Source organism: Erpetoichthys calabaricus, chromosome 12 (genome assembly GCF_900747795.2).
Source record: "Erpetoichthys calabaricus chromosome 12, fErpCal1.3, whole genome shotgun sequence".
NCBI classification, from domain to species: Eukaryota; Metazoa; Chordata; class Cladistia; order Polypteriformes; family Polypteridae; genus Erpetoichthys; species Erpetoichthys calabaricus.
Window position 1 is genome coordinate 31,751,232 of NC_041405.2, and position 19,886 is coordinate 31,771,117.

Sequence of the window (19,886 nt, forward strand, 5' to 3'; positions counted from 1 at the left end):
AATAGAAGACAAAGAGTAGAAAACAAAGTAAAATGTCATAAAGAGGTTAAAAAAACAAGGGAGCTAAACACATGCAGAGCAGGTTAGAGATAATAAAAACAGAGGAATTCAAAAGAATAAAAAAAAAAACGTAGGCGCGAAACACATGTAGAGCAAGATACAGAATATGAAAACAGAAAAAAACGCAAGTGTCAAAACAAAGAAAGTAAACATCGCATTCACACAAACAAAGAGAAATTATTACTCAAAGATATAACAAAAAGGCGAATAGAGATCAAATATATGGACATTGGTGATATGTCAGATGTAAATATTGTAAGGCTTTGAAGTTTAAGTCAGAGAATTTCAAAAACGGGGTTTCCTTACATGCATTTATTGGTTACTTTGCAAAAAAAAAATTAACTGCTTATGATGAAGATCGCTTTGTCTGTGCTAAAATTCCAAACAGAGAAACCTATCCTGAATTATAGTACAAAGTCATTAAACACATGTCTCACGAACCTCATTTAAAAGATACAGCATGTTGGGACTCTAACAATTCCAAATATTGTTTTTAAAGAAGTTCTGAAATAAAAGTGAAACTAATGAAATAGCAACAATTCAAAGAAAAAAAAAATCTTAAAAGTGTGTATCCGGAAAACCAAAACACAGGGGTTGGCGAGCGAAGCCCCCTAGTATGTGTATGTATGTATGTGTGTATATATATATATATATATATATATATATATATATATATATATATATATATATATATATATGAGAAAGATAGATATATACATAAATATATATATACATAAACATATATACATACATACATACATACTTACACACACACACACGCACACACACACATACACACACATTAATTCACTGTGTGTACAACTATTACACAAGTTATATTCTTGAGGATTAATTTTAATATGGAACAAATACTGTGCTATCAGACAATCCAAAATGTTAATAAACCTGAAACCTAAATGTTTTACAAAGGAAATGTGAGAATGAACATTCCCAGGGTAATACATATGTGTGCACAATTATTAGGCAACTATTAGTGTGCAGAATTATTACGCAACTAAAGGAAAAACGTAAATTTTCCCATCTCACTTGTTTATTTTCATCTGTTAAAGTGAGAATTATAAACAAACAACTCAAAATTTACAAATTAACATTTGTGACATTTCCAAAAAAAAAAAAAAATCAGTGACCAATATAGCCATCCATCCTTCTTTTCAATAACAGTCACAAGCTTTCCACTCATGGAGTCTGTCAGTTTCTTGATCTGTTGACAATCAACTTTTTGCGTTGGTGCTCTCTTCTTCATGCAAATGAAGCAAGTTGGATGACACATTGTAGAATATAATTATAGAAGAGAGATGTGTTATTGGAATTTTTATGTGTAATGAAAAACAAAAATACTCCTTAATAAACTAATATAACCAACTAATACATTTCAAAAATTAACTTAAACTTAGTATGCGTACTATTGCTACATTTGGATCCATTTTACTTTCTGTTAAGAAAATCTCTTACAACTAATTAAAACTCCCTAGAAAGTCACAATTGCTTCAGAACAAGGACCATGTGGCCTAAAAATCTGTAAGAGCATACTGTATAGTACATGGCTTTTTAAAAGTACAGTATTAAATTGGTATACAAATTTTGGAACTGCAATGAGCTTGAGCACTATGACTTGTTTGCTAAGGTTCAGCACATTGTAACTGATGCTCACTGTTGACCCGTTTTCATACACATACATACCGTCTCCTCTGCTCATAACTTTTCTGTACCACAATTAAGGGATCAGCCTCATTACGGCTGCCTAACAGCTGAGTCAAAAGCCATGGATGACTTAGGTTTGCTGCATATCATGCAGAGTTCATTAGGCCACACATATGTATATTTTCATAGCTCATTTTTTAAACTAACTAAAGGTTTTGTGATGATATAGTCCATAGTCTAGGCAACATTATACTTTTAGAACCATTATATAAACACACAGGTTCAAGATGTACAATGTAACTGACACACAATATGAAATGTGTTTTCTATAGTCCCTCTTCTTTCTTGAACACCACCCAAGACACTTTACAAGTAATACTACTTACACACATGTATTTTTACAAGTGGAGCACGACGAACTGAATCTGTAACCTTTTATTATTAGTTAACACGGAAATGTGGGTACTACAAGACATGAATAACTTGTCTCAGATTACAGCAGCACCACAATATTTTGGATGATAAATGCAATGCAGGGTTATGGTGTGATGAAGACACCTTAATCATGTGCTATTGCATCAACATAAAAATCTTGTACGCTTGCCACTTGTTCTGTTTCTGACTTACTACACTGCAATACTGCACAAGTTTGAAAGGAACACATTGCTTTCACTCTGCAACATGTTACAAATGTTTTGCCAAAAATTTCTGCTGGTAATGTGCAGTTTCAGTTCTCTTAAACGCAATGGGACAACTGCACAGAGGTAGAATTTTGAGCTTGGCCAACAATGCTTATTTACTGCTTAATTGTGGTTAATTTCACATGCAGCCTCAACTTGCAAAAAAAAAAAAAAAAAAGATTCAGAGAAATAAAATACTACTTTTAAATTAAGCAAGTCTATTTTATTTCTTGTATTAAAGTACATGGAGATGAATGCACTTCATTATCCATATAATCCACGTGTGATATTAAGGAGACAGCCCATTATGTGAATATTTTCATTTTCAGTTTTACAGTAAGTGAATATTATGAAAGACAAACAATTGAGTCGGGCAAATCAGCTCACCAGTTTTTGTGCAAAATTATTAGATGTGGTTATCTTCATCTGTTTATTTGGAATTATGCCATCTGTGCTTTCATCTTGAGAGAGACCCTGGAGAGAAAAACAAAGAAAGTATTTCAGACAGATCAATCAACATAAATCACACCTTCTTATGCTTTCATTTATATAAGAACAATTTCTTTCCCACACTGTCCAATTCATAGAATGAAGGAATGTGATTTTCAGCCCACCAAGACTGGCACAGTATGCAGTTATAAAAGGTGACTGCAATAGCTTGAAACAATACCTGGTACCAGCAGAGATGTAACTGTTTTGAGGGTGGAATAAACATTCATCAATAATGATGAACTGACGTGCATCTACAGAACACCTCAGAGATAAAACAAATAAAGCAGCCCCTTCTGCACAGTGCTGTCAAGACATAATAATGCTGGTGTATTCCAGAGCCACAAGCGTGACTATGATATTCAAACGCATAACAAGCACACAATGAGCAAAATTACAATACAAATGTTAAGGAAACATGTAGTAAAAAACACTGGGATGATGCCACAACAATGACAAGACACTAACTTTAATCATGCAGATTATTTTGCATGAAGAAGGGGCCTGAGCCTTAAAAGCTTGCATATTGTAATCTGTTCAGTTAGCCAATAAAAGGTGTCATTTTGCTTGGCTTCTCATTGCATCCATAATGGCAAACATGGTACAACACCGTATTTCTACAGACATGCAAGCTTGTCAACAAAGCACAGCAATAGAACAGAAGGCAGACACCTTTCTTTTTATTGTGTAGATGTGAACTGCTGTTGACACAACACATTGATTAAACCTTAAATTAATTTAAAACCCACTGAAGCAGTACAAGCCCAGCATTTAAGTTACTGTCCCTCTGATCAGTGACAAATGAGCGAATCAACATATTGTAATTGTTTATATAGTAAAAGAAAAAGTACAACATCTTTCAAATATATGGACATCCCTCATACTTAATTCTACACTTAAAATAAGACTAAACCTTTATTCCACAAAGATTTCTCACAGAAAACATTTAAATTACATTACCAAGGACATCCTACATAAATGTCTCAATTGGTACAAAATGGGTTTAAATAAAAAAAAAAAAAAAATGTACAGTAATCCCTCCTCCATCGCGGGGGTTGCGTTCCAGAGCCACCCGCGAAATAAGAAAATCCGCGAAGTAGAAACCATATGTTTATATGGTTATTTTTATATTGTCATGCTTGGGTCACAGATTTGCGCAGAAACACAGGAGGTTGTAGAGAGATAGGAACGTTATTCAAACATTGCAAACAAACATTTGTCTCTTTTTCAAAAGTTTAAACTGTGCTCCATGACAAGACAGAGATGACAGTTCAGTCTCACAATTAAAAGAATGCAGACATATCTTCCTCTTCAAAGGAGCAAATAAATCAATAGGGCTGTTTGCTTTTAAGTATGCGAAGCACCGCGGCACAAAGCTGTTGAAGGCGGCAGCTCACACCCCCTCCGTCAGGAGCAGAGAGAGACAGATAAAAAAATCAATACGTGCCCTTTGAGCTTTTAAGTATGCGAAGCACTGTGCAGCATACTTAAAAGCTGCACACAGAAGGTAGCAACGTGAAGATAATCTTTCAGCATTTTTAGACGAGCGTCCGTATCGTCTAGGTGTGCGAACAGCCCCCCTGCTCACACCCCCTACGTCAGGATCACAGATAGTCAGCGCAAGAGAGAGAGAAAGAAAAGTAAGCTGGGTAACTTCTCAGCCATCTGCCAATAGCGTCCCTTGTATGAAATCAACTGGGCAAACCAACTGAGGAAGCATGTACCAGAAATTAAAAGACCCATTGTCCTCAGAAACCCGCGAAGCAGCGAAAAATCCGCGATATATATTTAAATATGCTTACATATAAAATCCGCGATGGAGTGAAGCCGCGAAGGGCGAAGCGCGATATAGCGAGGGATTACTGTATATATATTGTCACACACGTGCGCATGGGAAACAGCTGAAGGGCCTAAACACTAGTAATTCTACACCAGGCCAGGGGGCGGCGGAGTGTACTGACTATCTCTCTCAGTCCCTTGCAGACCTTTCCCGGGAAATCCCGCCTATTGCCGGCCCCAAGGATGACATCACTTCTGGGCATGAGAACGCCACTCCCAGTTCCTGCACCGATGACATCATTTCCCTTCCAGGCCTTTAAAACTGCCATCTTGCCTCAGTACAGGCAGTTCTGTTCTGGACTCTGATCTAAGCTCATCGTGCTACAAAAAGAAGCAATTTTGCAGCCGAGCATATTCTATGGGTGGCTGCCCCAACTCTTTATGATGTCTCTGACTCATTCTTATTACAATAATATATATATATATATATATATATATATATATATATATGAAATATTACCACTGGACAAACAAGTTCATTCAGGCACCAGTTTACTTAACCAACTACTGAACTAGTGGCAGGCATATCCAATGAAGAAAGCAGGTAAATATCTACCGCCAATAAAAATTTGATTTTTAAAGTAAAATATCCAAGGCCCACAGCTGAAGAATTAGAGAACTGTTTGTGCAAAGTAGTGAGAACAGGGATTTGAATTCAGTTTTGACCTTGTGACTGCTTTTGGGATGTATTCATGTTATTTCTTCTCGGAGTGGTTTTCCCAATGTATTCTGGTTGTCTTCTACACCAGAGGGATATAAATGTTATGTGAATTCAGTAGGTGTTTGTTTGTGATTAACAGCCGTTCTGGTCTAATATTATTAGTACTGTTTACATTTTGACATATTTGGATGATATCTTTGTCCAGAGCGACTTATAAAAGCAGTAATCATTATAATTGTTTTCTTATACATTTTTCTTTCTATAACTGCAGCACACACACATTAAATGAATTGCTGAGGATCACACAGTGAGTCACAGGCAAGGATCCAGCCAACACTGTGGTTTAAACTCCAGTCCATTAGACTCTACAACCAACTGTGTATGGTTAGTTGCTGCCTTGCCCCCAAAATAGCTGGACTAGGACCCCATAACTTACAGGGTGTAGCCATAACAGATGTTGGAGCAATCCCTTTTACTTCAAAGGGCAACTGTGCTGGACTGGAAGGGTGGAAGACTTGTCTGTATTGGAGTTGAATGAAGGTGCTAGTAGTACAAACCTTGCTGAGGAATAGCAAGTGCATAAGCAAAGAGAGAGAGACCATATATAAAGCCGCACATTCACCTTGCTAATTGACAGGAGTTGACTGATCACCAGCTGACCCAGTAGATATAACAATGCTAGCAACCAAGGACACTGTAAAAACCTTCAAGAGAAAACTGCCGTGCTGTCCGCAACCACAAGGCGCAACCAAGATGAAGAAAGAGTGAAGATGCCAAAACAAAGAAAGAAAAGCATGCTGAAGATCCTTCCATGTGCCTGGAGAAAGCCAACCAGGAAAGGAACAATGCATCGCCTACACCAAATCCTAAGTACACCTGCTTTCATTCCAAGACCTATCAATTGTAACTTAAGCTTACTCTATACCTTCTCTTATAATTCCAATTATTCAATTTTAACACACAAGGCTAAACATTTCTCACTCGGTGCTAACAAAATTTAACGTGAACTGTATGTCTCAACCAGAAATATTAAAGCTGGCTATAAACAAACCTTACCTGAAGAAGGGGACGTAGCTGCCTTGAAAGCTGGCATATTGTAATCTGTTCAGTTAGCCAATAAAAGGAGTCATTTTTGCTTCACTTCTCATTGCTACACCTGTGCATGCAGAGCGGATGCCCTCCGCTCTTGGCAGAGACAACCAGCTTGTGCATACACTTTGAAATGGCAACTTTCATGTGCCTGTTTCCAATGTCAAAGGACAGCGTGAAACAATTACTCCAGCCCTTATCCTCTAACCCACCTCTACAAACCTGCTTTCCCACTGCCAGTCTGACATACTTCAGCATACATGAAATGTGCACACCTACACATAACTGTACAGACAAATAAGTGGATTGCTGACATCACATAAATGGCTCTCTTTCTTCCACAGACAACTGCTTGGAGCTACAGCAGCCATACCAGTCCCTTTATTACTATCTTGCTAGTCACAGGCCTGTTGAAAACATTTATTCAAACGCTACTTTAGGACCTCATCATCAGATCTACTGGTCTTTGCTTAAGAAAGGATGGAGAAATTATTTATGCAAACACACACACATACGCAAACTATTCATATTCCATTTCTTTTTTTTTCTTCTCATACCACAGTTTATTTAAAAACTGTTACTACCTTCTGAGAGCGCCAAGGCAAAAACAAATAGATGAAAAAGCAACTTTTAACTTTAAATATTGAGATTCCCTGAATACCATCTGCACATTGTTACCATATTGTTTCTTCCCTGTATTGGATCAATTTACTGTTTGCCTGCTAAAATAACTACTTTAGCACATTCTTTACAGTTTTCTTTTTATTTCAACTTTTTCTACACAATGCATTTCCAATTTTGTGTGTTTGGTCCTCAAATATCTTTCTTGTACAGTCTCTTCTATAAAATTTGCAGTGTTCCTTACTCTCCAAATAAGGAAGCTGTCTGTTTACATTTACCAGCAAAAATAAATGAAATGAAAACCAAACCTGAAAGCCGTGGTTATAGGTAATGAATTTCCGCAATAAAAGTAAAATAAAAATTGTACTGCTCAAAAAAAAAAAAAAAAAAAAAAACACAACCAGAAAAATTACAACATAATGCAACAGAGCTGCACTCATAAAATGCTTTAAAAAGATTCACTAGCATGATATTTCTTGCCTCATCAGACTTCATGCCCATATTTAGCCAGCCAGAAACCATCTCTACATTACAATTTCAGCAAGATTTTCTGTTTTCATCGTTGCATAGTTTCACAGACGCACTGTTTATACTGTGATGGTACTGTCTACTAAGAGAAGCATTGATTTGTCTTTAAAATACAGCCAATGCAAAAATCACAAAAAACACAAAGTAATCATTATTCAAGTACAAAAAAATACACATATTGCTGCTGCTATATCCATTTTGTATGTACAAGTCAGACTTCAGGTAGACAGCTCCACTTCAGCCTTAAAATACACCACAGTGATTAAATCAATTAGATATCTGTACACAGACAATGTCTTTGCATCCTACGAACAATTGCATTCCAAATTTAACTTTCCAGCAACACATTTCTTTCACTACTTTCAAATTAGAAACTTTGTTAAACAGAACCTGCCCAGTTTTCCTCACCTCCCACCAACCTCTATGCTGGAAAAAATACTGATCAGTCTTGAGGACTCAGACAGCATTCCTGCAATATAAAAAAGCATTTTACAGTTCCTCCCTTTCAAAGATCCAAGAGGACAGTGGGAAAAGGATCTCTCAGTCAACATATCAGAAAAGGAGTGGAAGGCAGCAATGCAGAGAATTCATTCAAGCTCCATATATGCAAAGCATACAATTATTCAACTCAAAATTATATATCGCTTGAAATTATCCAAAATGTTTCCAGGGCATGATCCAACCTACGAACGTTGCAATCAAGTTTCAGCCTCACTGGGTCAAATGTTTGGGCCTGTGCCAAATTAACATTATTCTGGACCAAAATCTTTAAAAGCCTCTCAGACAGCCTTGGTGTCACAATCCCTCCTAACTCATTAACAGCTGTGTTTGTTGTACATCCAGATGGGCTTAAAGTGCAGAAGGACAAACAAACGGTAATTGCCATTACTACACTATTGAACAAGATAAGTCTGTGTGCCAACTGGAAGAATCCTAACTCTCCTCTTTTAAGTCATTGGGTAACTGATGTTATATACTATTTGAAACTGGACAGTGTTCTCCCTAGCATCCGGCTAATTTAGGTGAGCGCCCGGCTGACAGCCACAGATCTACCGGCACAGGCAGATCTAATGATCTGCAGAGATGGCAAATGACGAGCGGGCGGGTGGGCAAATATTTTAGAAGCAGGATCACAAGTGGCGAGGGAGAGCAGGGTGTTGCCGATCACTGGATGCCGAACAAGCTAATAGCGGGGTCGAGGCGGAGCTGAGTTCACAAGCAAAGAGTATGGGGAGGTGGGCGGGCGAGAGGGGGCTGTACATGCTAATAGCGGGGGCGGAGCGTCAGTTCACAAGCAAAGAGGATGTGGAGGTGGGCAGGCAAGAGGAGGACTGCTGTGATATGTTAATAGAAGGTGTTACAATCCTAACCTTCTGTTAGCATTCAGGATTACGGTGTATGCAGAGCCAGTGTAAATAATAAAATAAAAAGAGACTAGTGGAACCAGCCTGTCAGATATCAGAAAAAGGGCACCAGGAAGTGACGTCTCTGTTCTCAGTGTCAGTGCAGTCTGTGTAGTGCTGCTAAGCATACAGCTGCTCTCTTCTTGTTCAGTACATAGCAAACCAATACACACACACACTCACAGTTCTTTAACCCTTAAACCACCACATACTTGGGGGTTAATGCATCCCTGGATGCCAAATACTTTTTTGCTGCGCTCTTTAAGTAAACGTCACAATTCACAAAGAAAATGTGAAATTTTAATGGAACACGTATTTTTTTCATGCAAGGAGTACAGTAATCCCTCGCTATATCGCGCTTCGCCCTTCGCGGCTTCACTCCATCGCGGATTTTATATGTAAGCATATTTAAATATATATCGCGGATTTTTCGCTGCTTCGCGGGTTTCTGAGGACAGTGGGTCTTTTAATTTCTGGTACATGCTTCCTCAGTTGGTTTGCCCAGTTGATTTCATACAAGGGACGCTATTGGCAGATGGCTGAGAAGTTACCCAGCTTACTTTTCTTTCTCTCTCTCTTGCGCTGACTATCTGTGATCCTGACGTAGGGGGTGTGAGCAGGGGGGCTGTTCGCACACCTAGACGATACGGACGCTCGTCTAAAAATGCTGAAAGATTATCTTCACGTTGCTACCTTCTGTGTGCAGCTTTTAAGTATGCTGCACGGTGCTTCGCATACTTAAAAGCTCAAAGGGCACGTATTGATTTTTTTATCTGTCTCTCTCTGCTCCTGACGGAGGGGGTGTGAGCTGCCGCCTTCAACAGCTTTGTGCCGGATTTTGTGTGGTATTGTACACAGGGGGAATGAGTATTTGATCCTCTGCTGAATTTGTAAGTTTGCTCACTTACAAAGAAATGAACAGTCAGATATTCTGTCTCTCTCCAAGTTCAGCAGGGGATGAAATACTTTGCGGTGCTTCGCATACTTAAAAGCAAACAGCCCTATTGATTTATTTGCTCCTTTGAAGAGGAAGATATGTCTGCATTCTTTTAATTGTGAGACTGAGCTGTCATCTCTGTCTTGTCATGGAGCACAGTTTAAACTTTTGAAAAAGAGACAAATGTTTGTTTGCAATGTTTGAATAACGTTCCTATCTCTCTACAACCTCCTGTGTTTCTGCGCAAATCTGTGACCCAAGCATGACAATATAAAAATAACCATATAAACATATGGTTTCTACTTCGCGGATTTTCTTATTTCGCGGGTGGCTCTGGAACGCAACCCCCGCGATGGAGGAGGGATTACTGTATCACAATTACTGCAACATTGATCATTTTACACACTGCCAAAAAACTACTGCAACAATCAATTATTATATGTACAAGGTGCAACTGATGCCATTGATGAAATTGAGTAAATCACTGAGCCATCTGCGCTTGAACTGGCTGCACACAAGCACACAGAGGCCAACGTTGACGCAGGCAGGCTAGTCTAGTGTAGCAGCTGAATCCCAGACACAGTGAGGCTGCAGTGCTGCCGAGGCCGGCAGTGGTCATGAGCTGGCTGCTCAATGAATATACGCACTGACTGATCAGCTCCGGTGTGCTGGCAAATTCCTCTGTGAAGAGACTATAGCCAGTTGCGGCGTTCAATGAGCATACGTCGCAGAATATACTCGGCCCCTGCGTGCTGGCAAACTGCAATGAGACACGACTATAGCTGGTTGCAACATTTAATGAATATACTTCGCCGAATATACTTGGCTCTGGCATGCTGGCAAATTGCACTGAAAAATAACTTCTGCCGGTTGCAGAGTTCAATGAATGTACATCGCCGAATATACTTGGCTTCAGCGTGCTTCCAAATTGCACTGGAAACTGACTTTAGCCAGTTGCGGCATTCAATGAATGTACTTTGCTGAATATACTTGCCTCCAGCGTGCTGGCAAATTGCATTGGGAACTGACTATAGCTGGTTCCGGCGGTTTAAGGGTTAAGCATTAGGTGTGTTCTATGTGCAAAAATCCTTGTAGAACTCATTGTGGTTCCTGTTAAAGTGACTCCCTCTGCCGTTTTTATATTTGCTCATACTGAGGGTTTTGTTAAAGTGACTCCATCTGCCATTCTTATATTTGCTCATATCTGGCCCTGCGTCCATATTGCAAAAAGTGTGCAGAAACCCTTGCAGCACACACTGTGCCCTGTGCAAAAGGTTTGTCACTGAATCGCTGAAGGTTTTGTTAAAGTGACCCATCTGCCATTCCTTTTTTTGTTCATATCTTGCCCTGCCATAGTGCAAATGTGCATTGAATATCCAACAGGCTCTCACTTTCCCACTCAAAAGTCTTATTCATAGGTATGTTTTAATTTTTTCCAAACGTTTTACCAACATAAGTAAAAAAAAAGTGTTCAGAAAACAACACTGCTCAGTTATTTCAGAAAAGAGACGCCACAAACTAATGAAGGTGTAGCATCATCTCCTGATGTGGTAATTTCATACAAAGACTTTGCAGAGGCTGGTCCATCAGGGGAAATCTCTTCAGCACACACTCTGCCAATTGATAAATCTAAGCACCGCTTATCCGGCATAAACAAACAATGGTTTAAAGATTTTGATTGGCTAATGGTCAAAGTAAATGGTATGTGGTGCTCATTGTGCATGAAATATTCAAACAAACACTTCCCAAGGAGGGAGTTACCTTGGGTAAACGTGCCATGCACAAGAATTCAAGAAGAAAGCTTGCTGGACCATGAATAAAGTAAAAAGCACATTGAGTCTTCTGCTGACCTTTTAGGAAAGCGTGTACTAGAGCAAACTGGAATCGGTCAAATTGAAAGATCTGTATCTATGTTAAATAACTTACAGAGAGATGCCTTTGTGGGAGCTTTAAGATCCATGTATTGGTTGGCAAAAAATGAGTTGCCACATACAACGTTGTTTGAAAAGCTGTTGGAACACTGTAAAAAAATGGGTTGTTCTTTTTTACAACATCTCAATGTTGGCAAAAATGCACATTACACCTCTGAAAGAATAATGCAAGACCTGCTGGATGTCTTAGCATCAGAAATAAAGTCTAACATACTTAAAAATTTACATGCTGAAAATGTTTTCAGTATTCTGTGTGATGAAACCACAGACATCTCAGTTGTAAAACAATTCATGATTTACATTAAATATGTTTGCCAAGTCACTAAAGAGGTCAGAATTAGTTTTGTATCAACCTGTAATATGATTGATGGCAAAGTGGAGACTATAACCAACACACTGAGTGAGACTATGTACAGTAATCCCTCCTCCATCGCAGGGGTTGCGTTCCAGAGCCACCCGCGAAATAAGAAAATCCGCGAAGTAGAAACCATATGTTTATATGGTAATTTCTATATTGTCATGCTTGGGTCACAGATTTGCGCAGAAACACAGGAGGTTGTAGAGAGACAGGAACGTTATTCAAACACTGCAAACAAACATTTGTCTCTTTTTCAAAAGTTTAAACTGTGCTCCATGACAAGACAGAGACGACAGTTCTGTCTCACAATTAAAAAACATATCTTCCTCTTCAAAGGAGTGTGCGTCAGGAGCAGAGACTGTCATAAAGACAGAGAAAGCAAACAAATCAATAGGGCTGTTTTGCTTTTAAGTATGCGAAGCACCGTGGCACAAAGCTGTTGAAGGCGGCAGCTCACACCCCCTCCGTCAGGAGCAGAGAGACAGAGAGAGAGACAGAGAAAAACAAACATGCAAAAATCAATACGTGCCCTTCGAGCTTTTAAGTATGCGAAGCACCGTGCAGCATGTCGCTTCAGGAAGCAGCTGCACAGAAGGTAGCAACGTGAAGATAATCTTTCAGCATTTTTAGACGAGCGTCCGTATCGTCTAGGTGTGCAGACAGCCCCCTTGCTCACACCCCCTACGTCAGGATCAGAGAAAGCGCAAGAGAGAGAAAGAGAAAAGTAAGTTGGGTAGCTTCTCAGCCATCTGCCAATAGCGTCCCTTGTATGAAATCAACTGGGCAAACCAACTGAGTAAGCATGTACCAGAAATTAAAAGACCCATTGTCCTCAGAAATCCGCGAACCAGCAAAATATCCGCGATATATATTTAAATATGCTTACATATAAAATCTGCGATAGAGTGAAGCCGCAAAAGGTGAAGCGCGATATAGCGAGGGATCACTGTACACTCTAATCTGGTTGGACTAGGGTCAGATGGAGCGGCTGTTATGATTGGGAAACAGAAAGGTGTGGCAAAACTGCTTAAGGATAAAACATCTGGACTGTTGGTCAACTGCCACTGTGTAAACCACCGATTGGCCCTTGTAAGTGCCTAAGCAACAGCTGCTGTACCTTATTTAACAAAACTGAATGACATCTTAAGGCAGCTGTTCTATTTCTTCCAAAATTCTTCAGTTAGAATGGCAGGTTTAACGGAAATCCAAAATATTCTGAACATTCTCCAGATTAAGCTGAAAATGGCCAGTGACCCTAGATGGCTGTCTCATGACTCTGCAGTACAGTCACTATGACAGTGTATGAGGAGTGTCATAGCTGCACTGGAAAGAGAGACCACTGAACAAAATGACATCACAGCTGAAGGATTAAGCAGTGTGGGAGATGGCTGGCTGTTCATCCCGGCCAATACCCCCAGGCCGCTAGATGGAGCCCTCCCTGTAGCATGGAAGTGCCCCGAAGTCCAGCAGGGAATTATGGACAATGGAGTTTTTATTCCCAACCCTGCAGGACACTGTGGGGCCCACCAGAGGACGCTGCAGAGAGGCTCAAGGACTTGTATGTGCCCTATAACCCGGAAGTACGTCATGATCACATGACCAGAAGGAACAACGTGCTTCCGGGTTGAAGAAAAGGACTTTTTATCTGACCCGGAAGTGATAAGGAATCATGGGCTGTAGGATGGGAAACACTTCCGGGTCAGGGAATATAAAAGGACTGTGGGGAAAGCCCAGAGGCTGAGGTGAGCTGGGAGGAAGGGTGGCGAAGTGTCTGGGAGAGGAGGAGTGATTATTGGTGAATTGATTATTGATTATAGTGTATTGTATGTGTAGTGTGGAGTGTAGAGTGCTTTGTGCACAGTATTATTATAAAATAAATAATAATTATAGTTTTACCTGGTGTTTGGAGTGGTATCTGAGGGTTCAAGGGAGCTCTAGTGCCCCCTACTGCTACAGCAGATATATTAAAATGTACAATTTTGTTTCCTCTCTGATGATTCTTCCAGACGTATTACCTTTGTTGTCCAACTTATCTAAGGCTTGGCAAAGGTAAGATATCAATCTTACCGAAATTGAGCCAATTTTGCTCGCCACAAAATTGTCCATCATGGAGTTGAAAGACACTCCTGGGAGATATTTCCAAAGCCTTCATCATTGTCTGGCAGAGGAATGGTCAGATCTCCGCATTGTTTATACACAAGAGTGATGTAATGTCATTCAAAACTGCAATATACAGTATGATAAATACCTAGAGACAGTTGTCAAGCACATAGATGCAAGATTTCCTGACATGCCAATTATTTCCAGCTTTTCAATGCAGAAACTCACGATTCAAGTGATTCTGCTGAAATTCTTTTTGATCATTACTCCAAAAATGGTACCCCTCCAATTTTAAAATTTGAAAGTAGCAGGCAAGAATGGACAGTTGCGTCAAAAATGATCAGAAGCCAATCATACAAAGACTGCAGTCCAAAACAGATTTTACTAAAATGGCAACGACATCAGAGCTCAAAGAGTCGTTTCCAAATTTAGCCGAACTAGCTCATATTGGGCTAGTGATCCCAGTGAGCACAGCTGAATGTGAAAGAGGGTTTTCTGCCCTTAAAAGGATCAAGACATGTTTGAGAAATCACATGAATCAAAGATCTCCTTGGAGGGCCCAGATCCTGGGGACTTTGAGTATGGAAAAGCTGCAGACAACTGGGCCTCTAGGAAGAAAAGAAGAATAAATATTTATCTGAAGACACCTTCTGCACATGCAAGCTGGCTTTGAAGAATATTTTTTATTTTTCTTCATTAGGTTTCCCATACTTTTTTTTCATTGTTTTCATTTTTCTTCCAGACAGCAACAATACTTATGCCTCTTGGTTTATGTCATAACAATTGTTATTTAAAATTTTTTGTTAGGGTTGCAGGATCCTGAATTGAATACTTCTTAAATTTAACAAAAATATTCTGGCACAAGTGTCAAATCTTAAAAAAGGAAGTCATAATGAGTTTACCCCAAAATAACTACAGTATATACAAATACACCTACTATATAGTAAAGCATCAAGGGCTGTGTGTGTGTTCAGTCCCAAACAGCAATCTCTTCATTCTGTGGCTGTGCAGTCATGAGACAGCAGACTGGAGAGCAGAGGACTGAGCACGCAGCCCTGAGGGGCTTCAGAACTTAGCGTAATGATGGTGCAAGTGTTGCGGCCAATACAAACTTTGACCCACTCAGTTCCACAATCAGCTTCTGGGGAACAATTATGTTAAATGCTGAACTAAATTCTATGAAGAAGATATAGTGTCCTCAGCGTTCTGGTGGTTCAAAATGAATGTTGCAAAGGATCCAGAGAACAAGGAAGACTGGGCTTTATGTGTGCCATGACTAGTCTTTCAAAGCATTTCATGATAGCAGAAGTACTATGGGGCGATAGTGAAATCATGCACGTCACTAATGATTTCTTAGGTATTAGAGTGATAATGGTGAATTTGAAGCATACCGGGATGGTCGAATGGCTTAAAAGATTTATTTAAGATGTCTGTGAGGACATCACCCGGTTCGTTGGCACATTTCCTCAACACATGACCAGGTATACTGTCTGGTCTCGTGACCATGCATGGGTTGACTCTGGACAGAGGACGCTTCACATTAGGCTTTGATGGTTCAGATAGATTTGATCATGAAAAAGGAGATATGTTTATGGCTGGTAGTCATTTTTTCCATGTCCAAAATGTGACCGTTTTTGGAGTCTGATGCAAATGGAGAGCTGTGATTTATAGCAATTTTAAATCAGGCTTTAATTTTTTTAAATAATTTTAGTTGTATGCAAAGTATTATTAAAAAAGCATGTGGTTATGTTGCTTTTTTTTTTTTTTTTTAACTTCCACACATAAGTCACATTCTGTATACATTTCATCTTGTTATAAATTTGAGTATTGCATATGTATTAAAATTCCAGATTATTACATATGAATTAATAACTATAATCAGAGAATAGTGCACACAGAGTAATGCAGCTGAAAAGTTTTGCTGAAATCAACCTACTCTTTAGAAGAAACATTACTTGACTGTCACTACTTTTTAATAAATGGCTATGCCGTTTAACAAGAATGATGGTTGTCAGCAGTCCAGATATAACAAGTTTTTGAACATGGACACACACAACAAAAAAGGAGCACCAAAGTTAGTGTAACACTCACCCAGATAACCCTAACAGTTACAAGAGCAAAGGCATAATTGATGACTGTAGCTTGGAATTCAATTAAAGGGAATGAACCTGAGGAATTTAAAAACACTCAAATTACTTTCTTAAAGAAGTCTACAAAGAGGTTGTGACCATGACATTCTGTTAAAACAAAAACCTATTCAAGAAAAAATGAAAGGTTATGTTGGTCAACAAACTTTAACTTTGCCTCTGCAGACCAATGCTGTCTAATCACCTCAGTCAAGTGAAAAGGGGATGTGGATTATCTGTCTGCATAAAGTACTGTAAAGTATTTGATCTGAAGTTTGAAATGCTCATTGCTGCCAAAGTAAACATCCTTGTTCCTTGAACAGATGGATACTGGGATAACACAAAAGACACACATTACATAAAACATTCAAAAGATAACAAACTACATAGATGGCTGAAGCAAAAACAGTCTCAATGTGTCTTTTATGGACATATCTACATCTTGTACAATCCTTTTGCTTTCTTAATCCTTATTGAAAAGCCAGTGTTTAAGTTTAAATTAAATCAGCTCTCTCAATATGAAATACAGGTAAGGTCACCAATAAAAAAATAACTAAACTGAAACTATAATTAGAATGAAAAATCGATTTAAAAGGATGATAGCAAAGTGGTTAGAACTGCTGCTTAACAGATCAGCATCCTGTGCTCGAATCACACACAACTTTATTGTTTTTGTGGAGTTTGCCTCATCTCGATATCTAAATGGGTTTTTGCTCCCACATTCCAAAAGACATACAAGTCAGGTGAACTGCTAAGTCTCAGGCTGGCCCAATGTAAAGTAGAGCATGCCACAGGATCTGCTGGCTCCTTTGTCCACAGTTGTTTCTTTCCTAACTTCCAGTGCTGCCAGGACAGGCTACAGCCCTCTGCCAACTGGATTAAGCCAGATTGAGAATATACATATGTACGTATTGCTATTTATTATTTTCTTTATTTGCTTGAAAACAAAGATTAATTAAAAAAAATCCTCCATGCCATTTCTTTTATAAATACTAGGGGGCTCTGCCCCCTGCTCGCTTCTTTCGCCAACCCCTGGGCAGACACTACCCACTTTGCTGCTCTGCCGCTTGCATATGGGGAAGTGGACATACAATTTAAACAGTTTGTTATTTTCGTGGGAATTGTTACATATGCATAATAGACCTAACTATTTTACATTACAGAGAGTAATTAACCATAGTAAAAAATAGTAAAATGTAACATATTGAAAGAAAATTAGGCTTCATGTTGCGTTACAGGTATTCATTGTATTATACATTTTCGCTCTGTTTGGCTTTAAAATTAGCACACAAATACTTTTTCAACTTACACTTTTACTGTAAAACTTCAGTAAAAACAATATTTGGAATTAACTTTTTGTCAACTAGGGAGCTTCGCCCCCTGCTCGCTTTGATCGCCAACCCCTGTGTTTGGTTTTCCAGATACACACTTTTAAGATTTTTTTTTTCTTTGAATTGTTGCTATTTCATTAGTTTCATTTTTATTTCAGAACTTATGTAAAAACAATATTTGGAATCTTTCGAGTCCCAAAATGCTGAATCTTTTAAATGAGGTCAGGTTTCTCTGTTTGGAATTTCAGCACAGACAAAGCGATCTATGTCATCAGCACATAATAATTTTTATTGCAAAATAACCAATAAATGCATGTGAGGTAAACCCCGTTTTTGAAATTCTCTGACTTAAACTTCAAAGCCTTATAATATTTACATACTTCTGACATATCACCTGTGTCCACATATTTGATCTTTATTCGCCTTTTTGTTATTTCTCCGAGTAATAATCTCTCTTTATTTGCACTAATGTGATGTTTACTTTCTTTTTTTGACACTGTCATTTTTTTCTGCTTTCATATTCTGTATCTTGCTCTGCATGTGTTTTGCGCCTACATTTTTTTAAGTCTTTTGAATTCCAGTTTTCATTATCTCTAACCTGCTCTGCATGTGTTTGTCCCCTTTGTTTTGCAACCTCTTTATGACGCTTTACTTTGTTTTCTACTCTGTCTTTTATTTCTGACCTCGCTTTGTCCTGCTTCTTTTCCAGTGACACCTGGTCCGTGGTGATTATTTTCCCTTTTTGGAGTAATAATTTCAGTTTGTTTATACTACTGCGATCTTTACTTTCTTTTTTTTATACTTTCTAATTTTCCTACTTTCGTATTCTTTAACTTTCTCCACATTTGTATCGTGCATACGATTTTTTTTTTGAGCCTTTCGAATTCCACTGCTTCATAATCTGCTCTGCATGTGTATAGCGGCAACGTTTTTTGAACGTCTTTATGAAGTTCTACTTGTCTTTTAATTCTTAGCCCGATTGGGCGTGCTTTGTTTCAATTCCACTTGTTACGGGCTGATAATTACTTTCCTTATTTTCTGAATTTGCACCTAGATTATTTTTTCTTTTTTGCTCTTTTTTCTCTCCAACGCTTTTGAGTCTCTTTTCTCCGCACTGCTTTCTTCTTTGCTTACTCATCGATGTTTCATTTATAACGTATTGTCCTTATACGCTTTATATGCGCTGAGACCCTGGATCTGTGTGTGCTCACATCCTTTACAAGACTGAATGTTTTGCTGCCCCGTTGTCTTATTGGATATTGATTGAAAGTAGGGCATGTCTTGCAAGAATCTCATGTTCTACATCATCGGGTCAATCTCTTGGCACAATGTCTAATGTTTAAGGTCCTCGCAGGTCTTTTAACTTTCTTCCGTGATCTTAACGTGAAGATCACATCTTGACGCCCTACTGTTTCTCTCCAGGGTTTTTTTTTATAATAGAGAGATATCGCTTTGAAATTTGATTCTGTGTTTGGAGTTACATCGTGACAACACAACGTATAACTGCTCGTGAGTGAATATCGTTTCTTTCTCTATAATAAATAAAATGACTTTTTCGAATGTTTGTCCCTTTGATTTGTTGTCATAGCAATAGTTATTCTAACGAGAAACTGCAAACGTTTTAATATGAATGGCACATCAAGATCTCCTTTGGTGTCTAATGTCTACATTATATTTCTTGTCACCTGTTAAAATTTTACATGTCAGAATTGTTCGACCAGTTTTGAATACAACTAATCTTGTCATATTGCATAGCCCATCACTCATACATAAATTATGCAATAATATTATGATATATCCTTCTTTCAACAGTAATTTGGCCAGTGGAAGACTGGATAGTGTTAACGGTTGCAGATATTCCTCGGGATATTGTAAGTTGATGTTTTCATCTTGCGTACAATCACCACCAACTGTTTCAGCATAGTCTATTGATAAGAATTTAACCAATTTGCTGTGTGACCGATCAACAATTTTCGCATTAATTCGTTTGACTTCATCGTTTCTCGGTGCTAGGATTTCCCACATACTCATTTCTTCTGTTGATAACCCTTCCGGATGAAATTCTTCATTA

General features: G+C 38.6%; 1 protein-coding gene across 1 annotated transcript in view; it reads right to left on the minus strand.

Annotated features, from left to right (window-relative positions):
* The window catches only part of poldip3 (polymerase (DNA-directed), delta interacting protein 3), a 42,806-nt gene that overhangs the window by 11,601 nt on the left and 11,319 nt on the right, over nt 1-19,886 (minus strand). Inside the window, exon 4 of the mRNA XM_028815345.2 lies at nt 2,790-2,876. Within this exon, the coding sequence (XP_028671178.1) occupies nt 2,790-2,876 (87 nt within the window). The remainder of the gene's footprint in view (nt 1-2,789; nt 2,877-19,886) is intronic.